The following is a 20,500-nucleotide window of genomic DNA, read 5'->3' on the forward strand; positions in this document are numbered from 1 at the left end:
AGGTCGGCTGTCTGTGGTGTTTGGGGGACTGCACCTTTGGATACAGTGCCTGAGAGCCGCTGCCATGGGTGGCAGGTGGGTGCCGGGGCAGAGCTGTGCCCTCCCGGTGGCTGGAGCGGTGTCGGTCCTTTGCCGTGGGGCTGCTCTGTGCTCCATAGCAGAGCCTCCAACCGCTTCTTCCACACGGCGGCTGTGTGGAAGGATGCTGTCGCGTGAGTACCTCAGCCTGCCTTCCCTTTGCTTCCTAGCCCGTAGTGTGTGTCTGGAAGGGCTCTCTGAAGCGTGCTGCCCGGCTGCGGATTCTGGGTGTGATGGTGGATGAGTCTGCCTCTGTTGGTGCTCATCTGCTAACAGCTCTCAAAGACAGAGTGTGTCTGTGAGCAGAGTTCCTGGAAAGCAGCAAGGCAGGATTTCCTGGGAACAGGCAGCAACTTTTTTGCTTTAAGCGTTTCTGTTGTTCCTACAAGATGTCACAGACCTGCTGGTCTCCCAGAGATATGAGTGCTTCCATGTGTGAAGTGAGATTTGTGGCAGTTGTCATTGACAGCTCCTTTTATGGGTCTTCTGGCCTCCCTGGAACACAGCAGAGGTCTGCAGCCACTTGGTTGACGATGCCCGTTCAACCTCATTCTTGAGCTGTATTGCAGAGATTTGAGTGTTCAGAGCTCAACCGTGCTCCTTTGTGGTTGCTGCTGAAAGGTCTCTGAGAAGTGTACCGCTGTCTCTGATAGCTGATGACAAACTGAGGCTGGAGAGGTATTTCTGCCCCCAGGCCAAATTCCTGCTCATCGGGAAGGTTTTTACCATTTTCTCCCCCAGCAGCACAGAGAAGTCCATCTTCTAGTAGCTTTGTGTAATATTGCATGTTCTGTGTGCTTGGAAGCATGAGCATGCTATAAAGGGAAGAGCAAAAAAGGAATGAGGTCTGTGCTTGACCTGGAAATGGCACCAGGGTAACGAGCCTCGTGGAATAAAAGGATTTCCAGTAGGAAGAGAGCAGCATTTTTTTTTTCTTTCTAGCTGAATTAGCAGAAAAAAGCCAAGTGCCTGATCCTTCCGATGGAAGGGGTCCAACTGATCTACTATCTCTAAGCTGTCCCTTCTTCCACTTACATACTCAAAGTGCTGGCAAGAAAAAAGATGAGTTGACTTCTTTGCCACTTCAGGAAGAACTCCAGTGAGCAAACAAGTGTTCATGTTTTTAAGGCAGTAATGAACTTCAGCTGTCTGCACTTTGTGAGTAGTCTGTAGAATGACTGTTATAAGTAGAGGTAAATAGAGACTTCTGTGTGGTTGCAGTATCTCTAATGCTGAATTGCTGGTGGTGGATCATTGATCTTCCAAAAGGCGAGGCTAGCTCTCTTGTCCACTTCATGAAAATGAAGTAAGCAGGTAAAAGAGAGAGGTCCATATTGAAGTGCAACTCAAAATCTTTTCACGCGCTCTTTATTGTTGCTGGAGTAGGAGCTATTCTCTTGGCTTTCTGTGGATCTTCTGGGGGAGTGGTGGAGTCTGGCACTGCAGGACATGAGTGGGTTGGTCTCTTTTGCTGAAGCGGCTCTGAGTCAGTAAGCTTCTGTTAGAAACACCCCAAAGCCATGCCTGTGTTAGGACAGTCCATAGAAGGGTAGCACAGCTGCTGACCCATCACCATGAACTGCATAACTTGCTTTTTCTGGGTTCTTTTTATCTGCTCTCAGCAAACATTTCCTAAACGTTGCTGTGAGATAAAGGCCTCCTGCCCTGAGACTGGAATCCTGTCAGGAAAGTGCGGGAGTAAAGGAATTTGTCTGACTTTAAAGTAGTGCTTCAGTTTCCACCGCCACAGATGTGCAGCCTGAAGTGGTTGAATCTGTGCCATTGCAGCTTTGCATTCTTTAAAGCATGGTTTTCTTGCCTTTTTGGAGTGGATGAGTGAGGACGCTACTTCATCCTGAGTCAGAGGAACTTGGAGGGCAGTAATATTGCCTGTATGTGTCCCTCTGTTTTTTGATTCAAACTTGGCAATAGGCTGGTAGCTTAGACCTTGTCTGAGTTTGAAGTCTCATAAAATTTTAGTTTTCTTTTGAGAACATTGGCTAATAATCTTGAATCAGTTGGTCACGGGAAAGGGAAGGAAATCCTTGTGTGTCATTTTCTGCAGCTTCTCTGGTTTGGAGCAGAGGACTACTGTGAATCTTATGAAGAGTGCTTCAGAATATTTATTGTCTGAAATCATGTCTTCATCTTGTAGGGAGGAAAGCTGTTTTAAGAGCCTGTAACTTCCTCATTAAGGTGGGCATATCTGGCTAAATACTAAGCATTTGTAGTGGTTCTGCAACAAAAATAAAATACTTGAGCTGCAGGCTTTTATCTCTGAAGTATTTCTGAGTTGGCCAGATCTTTCAATAAAGCATTCTGTTCCCCTCAGGATAAACAGTGCTTCATGCAATTAGACTTGATGTCTGACCTCCATCAGCTTTTTCAGACTTTTTCTTCCCGTACCCTTGGCAGCCTCCAAACAAGGACACTGCTGAAGCTAAACCTAAGCAGTGCTGACCCCCTGATCTCAGGTGAGAGGGAAACATGCAGGAGGAAGCAATCCCTCAGAATATGTGGTGATGTCCTGAGAATTCTTAAAGCAAGCTTTTGAAAGGCCTGCGCACCCGCTAACTGAGGTGTGCTTTTCCAAGCAGATTCTCTGCTGAGGAAGGTAAGACCAGTGGGGAAGTGTCAGTGTGGATTTATCTTTTTTTTTTTTTTTTTTTTTTTTTTCTGGAGGAAAGAAAAGAAAGGGAAGTTCTGCTTGCATGTAGCTATGTGACTACTTCACCATTTTTTCACCTTCAGTAGTGAATCTACTGTACAGTCTAGGAAAAACACTGACTGTTAGGATAAAAGGTAGCATTAAGAGCTTGCTGGGTTTAGAGCAGAGGTGAGAAGTATGTGATATGCTGCTGTGTAATTGTACCCAAGTTATTGTAGAATTATTATAAGAGTTGGGATCTAGCCCTGCTGGAGTTACGCTGCTTTAATAGGCTGTTACTAAACACTGGAAGTGCCAGGCTGTTCAGAATTAGAAATAAAGTATTCTGTTTGGCTTACTCCTGCTGTCCTCCAGTGTTGTTGTCTTTGCCATCTCTTTAGTCTAGTGTCATGAGAGCAGCTTCCTAATGGTGGCACTGGCTGTTCCTTCTATGGTCTGCTTTGAGACCAACACCTGCTGCACGAGGTCCTGACTGCCAGGGCTGAGTTCTTGTCTACTGCTCCAAAAGCTGTAGTGTTCCACCTGTGCTAGTGTCACAGTCCACTTCGATCTATCAAGTTTACAAGACAACGTATTCTGTACATTAAACTTTATTTTATAAGCTCATTTGGAGAGAAAACAAGCAGTGTCTTGGTCTGCTTCATACAGACTAGTCTAACGTGAAATCACAGATTTATCTCTTAATTCACGAGTTTTTTAACTGGTAACTTGTGACTTTCAGTTTCCTCACCTTTGAGAGAAATAGTTCCCTACTGACAGCTCTCATCCTTCCTCCTCTGTCACGGTTCAGGCATAGCATCACAGTAGGAAGCTTCTGGTCCAGCTTTTGATGGATCCACTACAAAAATGTTTTGGAAGAGTTGCCCTATGTGGGAAATTTTGTTCTTTGCCAATTCCAAAGATTAGTGGATTCTGAAGAGACTGCTGGCAGTCAGTATGCAAGAATTGTGCCTGCAGGAGATTGTGAGTTGCAGATGATAATGGCTTCTATCTTTTCCTGTCCATCGTCTCTTACATACCTGCTTTAATCGAATGGTGCTGCTCCCAGCATGCGTGAGGCCTCATTGTGAGCTGTGTTAGCTAAAATCTGAGCAGGACTTCAGTGGGGATTTGCTTGTCCTCTTTCAGAACCCTTGACTCCCTTCATAGTGCTTTGTGGCCTATAACCTGTGCAGCTTTTATTCTTTGAAGATATGTGTGACTTCTGGTTGCTTATATTAATACTCGGCAGATGAACTGAGCTTCAAGGCTGTTTTGTAGGGAGTGTATCAGGCAGTTTGCATGTGGATTACCGGATTTGCAGTGCATAGCTAGAAATTTGCTAATGCATGGAGGAGGCAGTTAGAACTCCAAATGTCTGTGTGCGCTAACTGGAAACTATTGCTTGCATGTGACCCTTTGCTCATCTGATTCCAGCTACCACCCTGGTGAATGCTTAGGCCTGCATTAGCACCTGATTGAGTATAAATACTTGGTGCAGTTGCTGGAGTGTTTTTACTTAGCACTCATATTCTGGAAGGGAGCCTGGCAACTTCCCAGCAAAAAATATACTGAGAGTCTGGAGCTCTGCTTCCAGCTTCCTTGGTTGCTAGTTTAATTATTGCTCTTCATCCACCCACAAATGAAACCAGTTTGCAGTATAATCTGAAAGCTTAAAATAAATCTGCTTAAGCTTCTACAAACTTCTTTCTTTTCTGACTAAATGAGAACTCTTAGACAAGTACCATGTACTTTTCTTAAAGTAGGCCTGAGGTAAATTTTCAGTCTTTAAAGAGACTGAGACTAGGAAAAAAAGTCAGGAACTGAAGCTGGTGAACTCATGAAACTATGTCAGTGTGGGATGAATCAAGCCTGGTTCCAATCTATGGGAATATGAGATTCATATAGTAACTGAGAAAATAAGGTTTCCGATATTATCTTCTTCCCAGGGTTTAAGGTGAAGCCGACTGGCCTGTGGGTTCCTTGATCAGCCTTCCTGGAGAAACAAGTGGTGTCTTAGTTATTTCCCTTTCCCCTGTTCCTCGGTATTCAGGCGCCTCCCTTGGTCACCATCATAAAGATAAGATAATCCAAACTGACATTAGTGGCATTGGCCAGCTCCCTCAGCACGTATGAGTCTTTTTAATTTTTGCCTGTGGGTTTGTATCTGTCCAATTTGTTGAATTGTTTCCTAAGCTGATTTCCCTGACTGACCGTAAGCTTTCCCTCTGGCCTTAGAGGGCCACAGGTTCCTGTCAGTGAAGGCTGAAGTGGAGATAGCCCTGATGATGTTGACCTTTTCTGATCCCTTGTCATCAGGTCCTCTGCCACATTTTAGCATGAGGACTGTGTTTTCCTTTCATTTTGTTTTGCTGCTGGTTACACCCTTAAAAACCTTAATTGTTGGTATCCTCATCTGCTAGATCTGTCTCCATCCCACTAATCCGATCTCTTTATTCCTTCTGGGTCATCTATCCCTACTGCTATCTCTCATTTGGTCCATTTCTTGCTTACTTGGTTGGCCACATCTGAGGATGGGGAGGTGTTCTATGGAAATCAGCTAGCTGTGCTGGATGTCTCTTATCTCCTAAGGCTGTATCTATTTTTTCCAGCAGATCCCTGAAGAGGTCAAAGTCTGCTCTCTGGAAGTGTGAGGTTGTGGTCCTGCTGTGCTTTGGTCCATCATCTCAGGATTGCTTAACAGTCATTGCACTGAGTGGAGAAGTAATGCTACATAGTAGATGAGAATGTCAAGTGCTGCTGGCATTATTAAATTCTTGGACCGTGTTTCTTAAACCAGGAAGCTTTTAGAAACAAGCACCTGTCTGCAATATGCTTGTCTTATTCCTTGAATGTGAGATTTAGATAGCTGTTTAAAGGAATTGCTGTGTCTTCTGTTGCACTGTGTACACATCTGGTAGGTCATTTCTGATCACCTCATTAAAAGACCTAACTCAAACCTGGCATGGCTTTCAACTTGACGTCAGTGCTCTGCCTGTAGTAACGCTGCTGGCTGAGTCTGATTTCACATCTCTCTTAAGGATATTACCTAGAACTGCTTCCTCAACCCATTGTGTCTCATAAACTGACATCTCTAGGGTAATACTATGTTACCTCACTGAAAGGACAGAGTTCCTGTCTCCCTTCTGCTTGTAGACAGCCCAGAGTGTAATAGTGGATAAACAGAATTGTTAAGGTTGGAAAAAACCTCTTAAGATCATCTAGTCCAATTGTCCACCCACCACCAATATTTCCTCACTAAACCATGCTCCCTGGTGCCACATTCCACAGGAATGGTGACCCCTCTGCCTCCCTGGCAGCTCATTCCAGTGCCTGACCACTATTTTGCAGAGAAATTTTTCCTAATATCCATCTTGACTCTCTTCTGGTGCAGCTTGAAATCATTCCTTCTCATCCTATCACTGTAATCCGGAAGGATGAATTGACCTTCACCTCAACACAGCCTCCTCTCAGGCAGTTGCAGAGAGGCAGTAAGATCTCCTCTGAGCATCCTCTTCTTCAGACCAAGCAATCCAGCTCCCTTAGCTGCCCTCCATAAGGTTTGTGCTCCAGTCTCCTGGTAGCTTTGTTGCCCTTCTCTGAATGTCTCCAGCGCTTGATGTCTTTCTTGTAGTGAGGAGCGCCAAACTGAACCCAGTACTCAAAGTGTGTCCTCACCAGTACTGAGTACAGAGAGATGATCACCTCTGTGCTGCTGCTGGTTTCACTATTTCTGATACAAGCCAGGATGCCACTGGCCTTCTTGGTCATCTGGGCACAATGCTGGCTCATGGTCAATGCTCAGCTGAACAATACCCCCAGGTATTGTTTCTTCCACACAGCCTTTTAGCCAGTCTGTCCCAAGTGTGTGGCATTGCTTGGGGCTGTACATGATCAGACACTTGGTCTTGTTGGACTTCATCTCATTGGCCTCAATCCAGAGATCCAACCTGCCCCATGTCACTCTGTAGAGCATTCCTACTTTCAGACAGATTGACACTTCCTGCAACTTGGTGTCATCTGCAGTCTTACTGAAGCTTCACTCAATTACAGAATCACAGAATGTCAGGGATTGGAAGGGACCTTGAAAGATCATCTAGTGCAATCCCCCTGCTGGAGCAGGAACACCTAGATTGGGTCACACAGGAGGGAGTTGAATGTCTCCAGAGAAAGAGACCTCATGACCTGTCTGGACATCCTGATCCTGTGTTCTGTTACCCTTAGTGTGAAGAAGTTTTTTCTCATATTTGTGTGGAACCTCCTGTGTTCCAGCTTGCACCCATTGCCTCATGTCCTATCATTAAGAAGGATGGGCCTCAGAACTGACCCCTGGAGAGCACTTCTTGTGACTGGTTGCCAGCTGGATTGAACTCTGTTCACCACCATGCTCTGGAGCCAGCCATCCAGCCAGTTTTTTACTCAAAAGAGTGTACAAATCCAAGCCATGGGCTGCTGGCTTCTTCAGGTAAATACTGTGGGAGGCAGTGTCAAAGGCTCTTCTGAAGTCTGGGTAGACTATGTCAACAGCCTTTCCCTCATCCACCAGGCAGGTTACCTGGTCACAGAAGGAAATGAGTTTTGTCGTGCAGGACCTGCCTTTCATGAGCCCATGCTGGCTGGACCTTATCCCCTGATTGACTTGCGCGTGTTGCTTGATTTCACTTAGGATAATCTCTTCCATAACTTTCTCTGGCACTTAGATCAAGCTAACAGCCATGAAGTTCTCTGGATCCCTCTTTGTGGCCCTTCTTGTAGATGGGAGTCACGCGGGCAAGCCTCCAGTCCTCTGGTTCCTCTCCAGTTGACCAGGAACACTAATAGATGGTGTAAAATGGCTTGGCAGTCACCTCCACTGGCTCACCCCTGAGTGGACCCCATCTGGTCCCATGGTCTTAGGACAATCCAAATGGGATTGGGGTTCTCTCTCTCTTCACCTGAAGCGTGGGGGCTTTATTCTTCTACTCTTTCCAGACTTCCACATTGGGTTAGACTACCCTGGTGTAAAACTGACTACCCCTGTGTAAAACTTAGTGTGGTGATCTTTCTGTGATACACAACTTCTCGGTACAGCGTGTTTGTCTGGAATTCACAGTTCTCATCTCTCCTGACCAAAGTAAAGGATAGCTGACACTTAATTGAACAAACACTTGCATTAACTTAACTGTCTTAGCACTGTTATTTTATTAATCTTGCCATCTGGTAAAAATGAGCGTAGCTCCTAATGTACAACTGAATGACTGCTTTGTGGGTCTTATTTCAACTTAACGGAGAAGGTAATATACCTTGAGCTTTAATTCAGTGTTGCATAAGCTTTCATAATTGCATAAGCTTTCATAATCTTTTCCAAAATATTACTTTTATAATGGTTTATGACAAAGAGCGCTGAAAACAGTCAGACATTGAAAACATACATACAGGAACTTGGTTCTTAACTTCAGCTACGTTTTAGAAGGGTGAGTCTTGGCAGTGGCCTGTTTTTGGTCATTGTGGAAAAAGTTATGCTTGGTGGTTGGAAAGAATCTTTTGGGCTGCTTCTGCTGGAACCTCTCAGACCTAAGAGAGCTGCTAAGTGCTCTGTGGGCTCCCTAATGGTAAGCAGGGTAGAGTACACAGGATAAATAGGTTCAAACGGTCTTTTCTTTTAGGACATCTTTTCTCTTAGGGCACATCATTCTCTGTATGTATCGCAGAGGTTTGTGATAAACCTCAGGCAGCATTATTTCTGCAACTAATGACCTGAGTGATAAAGGATGAATTCCAAGGCCTTCCTGTTGACACGTGGATGTGGGAGATGTCAGTTCCAAGATTAACCTGCAAGCTATTGTTCTGATTTCTTCTAGCATTGCAGACTACCTCTCTGGTATCTCAGATACATCATCTAGCTGCTGCAGTAGCCACTCACATCCTTATCTGTGTGGGGAGGCTGGTCTCTCTAAATAGGTCAGGGAATGAGACAGGAGCTTTTACAGTGCAGTGAGGTGTAACTTAGTATTAGCTTAGCTAAATGAAAACCTACTTACCATCTCGAGGACAGTTTAGGTGCTGCAAATGTGTGTGTTCTCAGTCTGCAGAGCGCACTGCAGCAGTTGAAAATGGTGTTTGATCTTGTGTGTTTCTCTGAAGCAACATCGCTAAAACGTGTGCTCTGCAACCCTTGAGCATGATATTCAGTGCAGAGCTGTTCTGACTCTGAAAGCTGTTGCTAATTCAGCAGCCTGAGCCAGATTTGCAGTGAAGCTCGCAGACCAAGCTATCCTGTATACAGTGAAGTGAGTCAAAAGACAAACAAAAAAAGCAAAAACCCAACACCATAAAAAAAAAAAAAAGCAAACCTGGACAAAAAGACCCTCTCAACCAAAACAACAACAACAAAACACCTTAGGGTGGCAGCTGCAACCCTAAAGTAAAGTCTGCTAGTAAATTCTTGAAAAACAAGGGAATCTGTTTTTCTTACTGTAACTAAGGGCAATAGCTAACAGCAAATTAGGGCTAGCAACGCTGCCATGACAAACTGAGGATGAAAAACAATTGCAGTGAGTTACAGCTTTTTAATTAGTTTTGTTCCTAGTGCTGGACCAACCTACAAAACAGTTTTTGGGACCTGTTTTATTTCTTATATGGGGGTAGGGGAGCAGGAGAAGACGTTGTCTTCTGTGGGTAATGCTATAATGCCCAAAGAGAAAGTATCTGTCTGAATAAGCATATAGGGAATGTGAGTTTAGTGGATCTAGTTAGGAGCACATCCACATCCAGAGCTTCTGCAGTGTTTCTCTAGTGAAGCAATAAGCAGTAGGCAAGAAGCTACTCTGGAAAGTGGTTGTTTCTCTGTAGATTCTAAAGGACTACTGTTTGATTCAGGTTTGTGTCCTTATGCATCTTAGGCTGAAGAGAGCTGCGCTAGTATGGAGGAGCATCTTAAAAATGTTTAGTACTCCATCTGCCATGAAAATAAAACAAATTAAATGTAAATAGCAACTGGATTTACTTGCTTCTAGATGTTGCCCTAAATTTAAGGAGTGTGATGGGCATTCTTGTGAGAAGAATTGGCTTGCCTAGAAAAAGGATAATTGAAGTGGTCTGTCATGCTGTTAATGGCTTCTAAGCCTGATTCTCATTCTCTGTTCTGGATTCGAGTAGTATTGAAGCTTAAAAAATGAAGGCTAAACCACACTAACAGTGCTAATCTGATGAAAGTACCTAGTAGACTCTTAACACCGAAACATTGGCAAGAGGTAGAGCTTCTCTGTTGTATTGGACTAATAAAGCTGGAAGCATGTTCCCCATGTCCACATGGGGAAGTGTTGCTGTACAGTGCTTTAGTGGAACTAGTTGCATCTTTCTGGAGGGCATCCCGGGATCCTAAAAACTTGCATTAAACCGAGTCTGCACAGTTGGCCTTCCTTTTCTATTAACTTTGAATGATATGAGGTAGCATGAAAGGAATATGTTTCAGTGCATGTCTTGTTTAATGGCAGAGAGGCCTCCTTTCCCTTGGTGCTGCGGATGGTGTTTGCAAGAACAGTTTCCTGCTAACTCAGTGGCGAAAGCATGGACACATTTTTAAATGGTGATTGCTCCAGGCAGTGCATAAACCCATGCTTACCTGGGTAGGACTGGCACTTTTGCTGTTGCCTTTTAAATACTCCTTCAAGGCTGATTGGATGTGAAAGTCTTGTGTGCTGCCAATACAGAGCTGTGTTTTGGATTGTTACCAAGACTGTCCCTGGAAAGTTTTTAATCAATACCACTTATTGTCACTGATCATCATGGCCTCTCGAGGATGTATACGCTGGCTTTCATTTTGCTGACCAGTATGCTCCTGGATCAGTGTACTTTAGCTCTTGCAGTCCTTTGTGGTAAATGTCTGTAAGTGCCACAGTGCCTGTCAGGAGCCTAGGGCCATAAAAATTAAGGGTGTTTCTGCAGACAAGTTAGAAAATAGATTTCATCCCTTGTTTTTCCTTCTTATTGGACTCTAGATAAGTTTTTTTTTTTTTCTTGTATTGTGAGAAATCGTGTACTCACCTTTCTTGAAGTGGAGAATGAAGTAGTCTTAACTGGCTTTTTCTTTTTCTTTTTTTTTTTTTTTTTTCTTCCAACAGTTACGCACTTTGTTTATTTCCCCTCTTTGGAGCAAATCCCATTCTGCTGGAAAACATACTATTAATCAGCAAATGTAATTGAGGGCTGTCCCATAAACTGCACCTGCAGACTATCTCTGAGAGCTCCTCCGAGTGCGCTCTCCTCCAACTCTTCCAGAGCTTGAGATTAAAATGTGAGATGAACAGACAGTCTGATTTGCTTTCATGAAACTCTGTTTACACTGTCTGGGGGAATGCTAATAATGCAACATATCTGAAGTGGTGAGCATGAGAAATCCATGTCATAATGCGAAGTGGAAGTGTATTTGTACTTGTTTAAACACAGCAGTGGCCAGAATAGCTGCTTTCCAGCCTTCTCTTATCTTCTCTTCCCATTTTTTCTCTCTCCTTTCCCTAGACATACAGAACAAAGGCCTTTGTGTCTGTTCAGATTTTTAAAACGTTGCTCTTAGGAGCGTTTCATCCCAATCAGTACTGTGGATACCAAGGTAAAGGTTAAATCTGCAACCCACCTAAATATGATTCTACTAGAGTATGAATGGGAAAGAAGCGGTATCAGGTATATCTGAAGAGTTGTTTCTAAAAGAAAGCAGTTTAGTTAGAACAGTTTGTTAAGCTTGTCCAGTCTTTAATCAAATATAAATTCTGCCTTCTTGGAGTGTGGATGACTCCTAGTCATATGCTGAATTCAGATTTTTCCTGCTTGAAGTCTGAATCCTTGCTGCTGCTCTGCTCTTAGACAGTGATAGCTAAGGTTCCGAAAACAAAGCTTGAAACAAAACTGTGGGTGTGTTAGACATGTTAATTATCAAGGTGCTTTTTAGCATGTTTAAATGGTTTATGGTCTTTCTGTGTGCACAGCTACAGAATCCCATTCACGGTAATTCAAGTCTTGTAAATGAGCAATATTCTTAAAACAGTATTGGAAGGACATGGAACTTTACACAGCTAGGGAACAGTAATTAAGTTTTGATTCAAAAGGTCTTTCTGAATGTTTCTGAAAACATGAACCTTCTGCAGTTTGTGGAAATCTGTGCTCCGAGGGCATGCTGCCTCTTCCCTTCTGCTGAGGACCAGAAGAAAGAAACCACACAAGTTTGCTCTGCTGAAGGATGCAAAACCAAGCCTACTCAAACATTAAACTCACTTGTGTTCTGTCAGGTCACAGGCACTTCCACTACTTTCTACAGCTTTGACATATCTGTGAATTAATCTTGCTGGGTAGTAGCCAGATTGGCTTTCCACTCAGCAAGCTAAATAAAGCTTTCTGCAAGGACTCTGCTTTGTGAACTGATGTAGAATCTAACCTGGGATCTGGGAATGTCGTCCAAGAGAACAGTTCATCCTGTGAACTTGTTGAAGTATCTTTTTGCATACTAAAGTAACTTGCCACACAAAGGGGTTTGTAGGGTGAGGCAAGCATCCTGTAACTCCTTACTTTCCTTTCTGTTCAAAGGGTGTGGAGAAGTGTGCGTCCTGTTAGTGAGTTAGTAAGTAAAAAGTGTCTTATCCCTTTCCATTTTACTGAAGTAATAACTACTCAGAATAACAACATACATAGTTCAGGTGCTTGGTCCCTAAAGCCTTTTTGCTTTTGTTCACAAGTAGCACAGCTTATTAGTAATATTGATAGATTTGTCTTAACTGCTGTAAAAACGTTAGTGAGATGCTACTCATTACCCTAATTTTTAAAGTATGACTGGAACTACTTTCAACTTCAGTGTGGCAATCCATAGCTTTCTCTTCAGATTAGGAAAAGGGGCTACTCTCTTAAGGAGTCTGTGAGGAAATAGGCAGATAGCCAGACTGTGTGAGCAGATGGTCTGGTCTGGTATATGACACCTTTCTATGACTGCTTGCACAGAAATAGTGGAAATAAGGCATATTGTTGCCAAGTCTCTGGAGACCCCTGGGACATAGCTAAGAGGTTGCTCTTACTGAAAATACTGTTTGCAGGAAACACTTCTGTGCCCACATTTTTGCTCTGGTTAGCCTAACTGAGGTGATTTATGGGAAAACAAACCACAGAGTAAAATAATCCATCCTGTAAGCTTGGCTGTTAGCCTGAGGGAAGAGGTAAGAATCCCATGACCTGCATGAGAATGCTTGGGACCCGTCTGTGTCAGTTTGTAGTGTCTCTGAAGTGCATTTGTTTTAGTGTTTCCCTGTCCAGCCAAATAGGCTGTAGTACAAACACAAAGTCCTCTAAGAGTGATACCTTTGTTAGCAAGAGTGCTTCCAGGTCTTAGGTGGTACTAAACTGCATGCCATTAAGATCAGCTGCTGTATCTGAAATTTGTGTGTTTTTAGGGGTACTGGGTAGTTCTAAGTTTCTAGGCAGCGTAGACCTACATAGGAGAAATATTAGTTTGAGTGATGAGTTACAGAATAAAATCATCAGGGTTCATGGCTTGGCAAGTTGCTGCACTGTAACACATACTTAAAATTTCCCAAGAGCAAACTGATACGCTCTTTATCTAGTCAGACCTCAGAAGTAGCTTGTTGGTTGGATGCACAGAATACCAATAATACTGCTGGAAATGCTGGAAGTGAGGCTTGGATGCGTGCATGCTCCTTTAGGGCTTTCTGCCCAACCAGCTTGCTGCATAATATCTTCTAGAGCTGGAAGGTGAAAGATCAGTGCCTGTGATCTTTCGGTGCTTGGCACTATTGCTCCTGTACTGATATATTTCCAGGTGATAGCAAGAAGGCTTGCTTCTCACTAGAGCTCAGTCTGTATTACTCTTAAAATAGCCTCAATTTTGCAATCTGATTCTAGATTATTAATATAGTGGGAAATTCAGACTACTTTTGAAAGTGCAAACTAGTTTCTGGTGAGTATGCCCCCACACAGTGCTCTTGTTCCTCTTAATGGAGAGGGATGTCAGGAGCTGATGTCTCTGTGCACACTTCCCCTTTCCTAGAATTACAGGTCCAGCGTCAGAGGGTGGTTCTTGCAGCTTTTGTCAAAATGCAGTTTAACACCATTCTGTTTGTGGATGGATGTAGAAATTATGTGTTACTTTCTCCTGGGAATTTGTAAGGCTTTGGAGTTTCAGTTAACTGTGTGGGTGTTTTGTTTCTTTTATCTTGCAGAGAAAGACTGCTCTTTCTTCTTCCTTTTCTCAGTGTGTCCATAGCATTTGTCCTTCCTTGCAGTCTGCCTCCTTGCTTTGATTACTTTCAGTGGGTTGTGCCAGGAAACAAAGGGGACATGTGGTAAACAAAGATACTAACGCCTGGAAAGCAATTAAGCTGAGCAAGGGGGATGCAAATACCTTTTCTTCCCTTGACTTATATCTGAAGAGAATTTATGTATTTGCCTGCAGCTGGTATTGGATAACAGTCTTGTGCAGGTGCTTAGTGAGATCCTTCAGAGGGGAACTGTGCTGTTAGTGACATGATCTGTATGAACTGGAGAATGGAAATGTGTATTCTCTTCCCACCTAGAGCTGACCTGTGCAGATCAGTGGTAGAGAACTCCAGAAACCTAAGCTACCTTCCCTCAGAACTCTCTGGGATAAGTCATGCTGTGAGCATGTCTTTGAGAGCCAAGTTAATACAAGGTTTTATAGTGTTTTTGAATGCTTGTGTTTAAACTACTTTAGTTTTCCAGTCACCAGCAGCAATTCTGCTAAGACTTACTGTTAAGTACTGGAGGTATGAAAATAAGACTGTTCCAGAGCCCAACTGTAATCACTGCATGGAATCACTGTCTCCTTGCCATCACTCTGTCTGTGGTTGTGCCTCTGAGAAATTGAAGGCAACAAAATGCCTTGAAGCACAAGGAGGAAAATGTGGCAGTTCGAGTGTAGAAACAAAACAGCAAGGCTCCACAAGTGGTACAGACCTGGGTGTAAAATCACTGATGTTGGTAGGATTAATTGAAGATGCGTGTACTTAACTTTGCCTCTAAACAGCAACGTTTCCATATGGTCTCCAGATGTCTCTTACGTCATTTTATACCTGTTTAATGAGAACAAAGTACTTGCAACATCAGGTAGCTTCAGGCTAATCCTTTTCAGAAGTGAGATTATCTGTGCTTGGACAACTTTTGGGGCAGTTTAGTCAGCACCTGACCTAAGGGCTGCTGATGGGTCTGGCCTGTCACAAAGAGGGAACAAATCCTAGCGCAGAAGCTGGCAAAGCTCATTGAGAGCTTTGAAAGGTATGAAAGGGGAAGGGGATAAAAGCAGGACTGCTTGAGATGAGCCTGGGGAAACAGTGCCTGAGTGGAGGATGAGGCAGATGGCTTAGCTGAAGTGTATCTTCACCAATACAAGCAGCTTGGGCAACCAGCAGTAGAACTGTAGAACCATATAATAGAATCATAGAATGGCCTGGGCTGAAAAGAACCATAGTGATCATCTAGTTTCAACCTCCCTGCCATGTGCAAAGTTTCCAACCACCAGACCAGGCTGCCCAGAGCCACATCCAGCGTGGCCTTGAATGCCTCCAGGCATTGGGCAGCCACAACCTCCTTGGGCAACCTGGAGGAGTTCCAGTGCATCACCATCTTCTGTGTGGAAAAACTTCCTCCTAATATCTAACCTAAACTTCCTCATCTTAGTTTAAAACCATTCCCCCTCTTCCTATACCCTTTTAAACAGTCATGCTCCCTCCTGTTCATATGTTCACTTCAAGTACTGGAAGGCCACAATGTGATCTCCCTGGAGCCTTCTTTTCTGTAAAAGAAGAGTAGCTGGAAGCCATTGTAGTATGGGCAAACTATGACTTAGTTGTCGTTACTGAAGCATGGTGGGATCGCTCTCACGACTGGAGTGCTGCAGTGGATGGCTATAAAGTCTTCAGAAAGGCAGGGAAGGAGGGGTGGTGGTGTGGCTCTTTGTTAGAGGGCATTTCAGTGTTGTAGTGCTCTGAACTGGGATTGATAAAGTTGAGTCTCTACGGGTAAAGGTCAGGAGGAAGGCCATCAAGGTGGCCATCCTGGTGAGAGTCGGTTATAGACTGCCTAACCAGGATAAAGAGATGGATGACGTGTTCTGTGAGCAGCTGGCAAAAACTGAGTGATTGCCTTCCCTTGTTCTCATAGGCAATTTCACCTTCTTTAATCTATGCTAGAAATACAATACAGTGCAGAGGAACCAGTCTAGGAGGTTTCTAGGGTGTATAGAAGACAACTTCCTGTTGCAGCTGGTAAGGGAGCTCACCTGCTAGATCTGTTGTACACAAACAGAGGAGGTCTGGTGGGAGATGAGGAGGTCGGGATCTGTTTTGGGTAGAGTGACCATGAAATCATCAGAGTTCTCAATTCTTCATGAAGTCAGAAAGAGGGCCCAGCAAAACTGCTGCCTTGGACTTTGAAGGGCAGACTTTGAACTGTGCAGGACACTGGTTGGGAAGGTCTCTTGGGATTCAGTTCTGAAGGGTGAAGTGGTACAGGAGGGCTGGACGCTCCTTGATAGAGAAGTCTTAAAGGTGCAGGAGCAGGCTGTTCCCTCACCCTCCCATGCAGTAAGATGAACCAGTGAGAAAGAAGAATTGTGGCTGATTAGGAAATGTTTTCTGATGCTCCATGAGAAAAAAGAAAATCTACCTCCTGAGGAAGAAGGGACAGGCAACCTCGGGAAAAGAACAAGGAAATTGCTAGGATATGCAGGGAAAAAACTGGGAAGGCTAAAGCTCAGTTGAGCTCAACTTGGCCACTGTAGAAAGAGAACAAAAAATCTTTTCACAAATGAATTAATGTTCATCCTTTACTAGATGTGGTGGGAAACATGACCACTGAGGATAAGGAAAGTTCTCAGTATCTGCTTTGTGTCTGCATTTAATTGCCAGACCTGTTGTCCTTGGGATACTCAGCTCTTGACCTGGAAGTCTGGGTTGAGAGCAGAGTAAATCCCTCAAAGTTCAGATCAAAACAGTCAGAGACTTGTCACTCCACCTGGACTGTCACAGGTCTGTGAGGCCAGATGGGATCCACCTGAAGATGCTGACAGAGATGATTGCCAAGCCATTTTCCACCCATCAGTGGTCCTGGTAAACCAAATGGTCCCAGAGGACTGGAGGCTTGCCAGTGTGTCCCCTGTCTACAAGAAGGGTCATAAGGAGGATCCAGCAAACTTGTAGGTCTGTCAGCCTGACTTTGGTGCCAGGATCATCTTAAGTGAAATCACGCAACATGTGCAGAACAACTGGGGGGGATCAGGCCCTGCCAGCATAGGTTCTTGAAAGGCCAGTCCTGCTTGACCAACATAATCTCCTTCTATAACCAGGTAACACGCCTGGTGGATGAGGAAAAGGCTGTTGTTGTAGTCTATCTACCTAGACTTCAGCAAAATCTTTGACAATGTCTCCCATAGTATTCTCCTGGGAAACCTGACAGCCTGTGGCTTGGTACATTCTTTGCTGAGTAAGGATCTGACTGAATGGCCAGGCCCAGGGAGTGATGGTGGATGGAGTGAAATCCAGCTGGTGACCCATCATGAGTGATATTCTACAGGGGTTGGCACTAGGACTCGTCCAGCTTAATATCTTTGTTGATGACCTGAATGAGGGAATTAAGTGTATCCTCAGTAAGACTGGAGATGACAACACCAAGCTGGGAGGAAGTTCAACATGTCTGATCCTGGCACTTTGGGCACAAGAACCCTGTGTAGTGCTGCAGGCTTGGGGCAGAGTGGCTGGAAGGCTTTGCAGAGGAAAAGGATGTGGGTGTGCTGGTTGACACTCACTGAACGTGAGCCAGCAGTGTGCCCAGGTGGGCAAGAAGGCCAGTGGTATCTTGGCTTGTATCAGAAACAGCGTAGCCAGCAGGACCAGTGATGTGACTGTCCCCCTGTACTTATCTCTAGTGAGGCTGCACCTTGAGTTTTGTGTTCAGATTTGGACCCTTTGCTACAAACACTGAGGCCTTGGGGCATGTTTAGAGAAGTCCAGCAAAGCTGGTGAGGGGACTAGAGCACAAGACTTACGAGGAGTGACTGAGGAAACTGGCTTGGGGCAAGCTTACTGCCCTCTGCAACTACCTGAAAGGAGGCTGTATTGAGGTGGGGCTCAATCTGTTCTCCCAGGTAACCAGTGATAGGACAAGAGGGAAGGACATCAAATTACACTAGGGGAGGTTCAGCTTGGGCATTAGGAAAAACTTCTCCAAAAGACTGGTCAGGCACTGGAATGGGCTGCCTAAGGAGGTAGTAGAATCCCTGCTGGTGTTCAAGAAATGTGGAGATGTGGTGCTAAGGAACATTGTTTACTTGGCCGAATTGGTGGCAGGTGAACCAGACTAGATCTTAGAGATCTTTTCCAACCTTAATGATTTTATGACTCAAACCTAGTGGAACCACCTCTTTCATTTTCTTTGTGGACAGCTGCTTCAGTGGGTTTACTATCCAGGTAAGCTACTCACTTGCTAACTCAGGATAGGTGAAAACTGAAGTTGAATTTTTAGAAGCTGGGATTTTGGGCTGAAGAATACATGATCTTCACTTGAAAATAAACCAAAACCTACAAAACTTTAGACCCTGCTTTTAGCCTTCTAGGATTGCATCCTAAATGCATTCTCCCTCTGGTGTGTACTATTCCAGTGGGGGGGGATGCTGCCTTCCAGAAGAATAAATATCAAGCTCTTGAGGTTTTACTTCATGTGGATTCAAGGTGCTGTGTAAATCTAGAGTCTTGGAAAGTGTCCTGAGGACATGCAGGAGGGAGAAGATAAGATCAACTGGAAACTAACGTACTCATTCTGCATATCACGTACTGGCTTCGAGTTTATAAAATTCAGTTGAAATTCAGTTTCTTGAAAGACTTAGGATATTTCTGGGCAGGCTAACCAGTCATAGTGTTTGGGCTGAATGATCCAACAGAAGAATATGAAGCTGCTTCCTTACCAAATAGCAGCCTGTATAGTTGCCAGGGCTCATGGATCTAGAGCAGACATTAGTTCCCGTTTGTGCTGCATGCTAGGAAACCAAATCCTTGCTTCTAGAGTCATCTCATACATCCAGAAGTCTGGGTATTTTGATGAGTTCTGTAAACTCCACAAGAATCTGTGCAGAGTCTGATTATCAGTAGGTAGTTGTAGAGCTGTGCACAAAAGACTCGAGCAGTAATCACAGGCCTGGAGGTCTGAATGTTGACTTATTTCTGCCATAGGTTGTAACCGAGGCTTTGCTAGACTTTCACCTGACCTGCTTCTGCAGGTGACAGGTGGTCTAAGAAGGTGAGGAATTTTTCTTATTTACAGTAGAAGAAGATTTGAAATCTGAGGAAATCTTCTGAGATAATTCTGGGACTCAAAGAGTCTGCAGAAAGAACCTGTCGTTCATTCCATTTACCTGGAACCAGAAGCTGCCTTTTCTCATCACTGTTGTGGTTCTGCTCTGATTGTGGCAGGAAGAGTTTACTTTATTAGGTGCTGCCTGAAAAAGGCTCTTTATCTATAAGCATATAGATATCTATATTTAAAAATATCTATATTTGTAAGCAGTAGGTACCTGCTAGAACTTGGACTGTGCTGATCTCATAATGCAGCTATGTTATTAGAACAGTAGGTACCTTGTCCTGCCAAAGATGAAGCTGATGCATGAGTCCCTGGAACTGAAGCCAGACTCTTGTTATATGAAACATTTAATATTAGCAGTATTTCAGATGCTCTTAGGTATTACAATTGTGCTGGCAGGAAGTGCAGATGGATGCATATTTCTTTTCCTGCCAAGCTTTGCAGGACTGACTCCTCTTTCTATGGTAAAAGTAGGCTAGAACAGATGATGTGGTCTTGCTTCCCCAACTGCAAAAATCCCGCAAACCTTGTCGAAGAATGCCACTGCCAATTAACATGATGCAGAAGTGCTCTGTGTCAGGATTACTGGCTGAGACAACTCATATTGGAGGGCCATCTGCTAAGACGCTTGAAAGCCTGCTTCTTTCTAGCAACCGTTAAGATTTCAACAAAGGGATCTAGCCTGCTCCTAAACGAAGACTTCAGCAATTCCTTATTTTATGCAGCTAGCCTGGAGGCTCCACCCATTGCTAAGGACAAACAGGTGGCTTCTGACTTGACCTTCAGCTGCTGAGACATAGCTAAACAGCAATGCATGATGCCAGCCCTGAGTGACTGCAGGAAGGCTTTTGCCATCAGAAGTGAAGCTGTGTAGCATAGTAGCATTTTACATATATGCTTCTTCTGTCCTTTCCCCAGCCACAGCTTGCAGCCTTCCAGCTCCTGATCAGAGGTAGTGTAGAAATTATGCTTAATCTAGATTGGAGCATTTAATCCAAAGCCAAAATTGGGTGAAACTATTCACAGCCTTTGTTTTAAGACCTGAGACATTTCACAGAACTATGACTTCAAGAACATACTCAAGTAGACTAGATTGGATTCCAGCCTTCGCAGACCTTTGACCTGCTTAAATAGTGCAAGGTGTGTTAATACGGTTATTGTAGACTTCCAACATAAGTGGTGAAAAAAATTCTTGACTTTGTGCCTATAAGCCATGTGTTTCACCTTTAAGCCTTCTTCCAGTTGTTCTAACAACTTGATGTAGAATTGTAAGTTAAAAAACACAGTGGAATCTCCTAAGTTGCCTTTTGGAAGGGTTTTTTTTTTTTTTTACAGGCTTTCAAGAATCTCCTGTTCGATCACGTTTAAACCGTTTCCGCAGTTAATTCATTTCCATACTGTAAGTTTAGAACTTGCTTCAGTTCTGGCACA

General features: G+C 44.0%; 1 protein-coding gene across 1 annotated transcript in view; it reads left to right on the forward strand.

The window, feature by feature from the left end:
• The window catches only part of SNX30 (sorting nexin family member 30), a 50,585-nt gene that overhangs the window by 250 nt on the left and 29,835 nt on the right, over positions 1–20,500 (forward strand). The window contains exon 2 of the mRNA XM_042829393.1: positions 732–796. Coding sequence (XP_042685327.1) covers positions 732–796 — 65 coding nt within the window. The remainder of the gene's footprint in view (positions 1–731; positions 797–20,500) is intronic.

The sequence above is a fragment of the Centrocercus urophasianus genome, unplaced genomic scaffold (assembly GCF_019232065.1).
Source record: "Centrocercus urophasianus isolate 14NV4802_14NV808 unplaced genomic scaffold, USGS_Curo_1.0 seq_31, whole genome shotgun sequence".
NCBI classification, from domain to species: domain Eukaryota; kingdom Metazoa; phylum Chordata; class Aves; order Galliformes; family Phasianidae; genus Centrocercus; species Centrocercus urophasianus.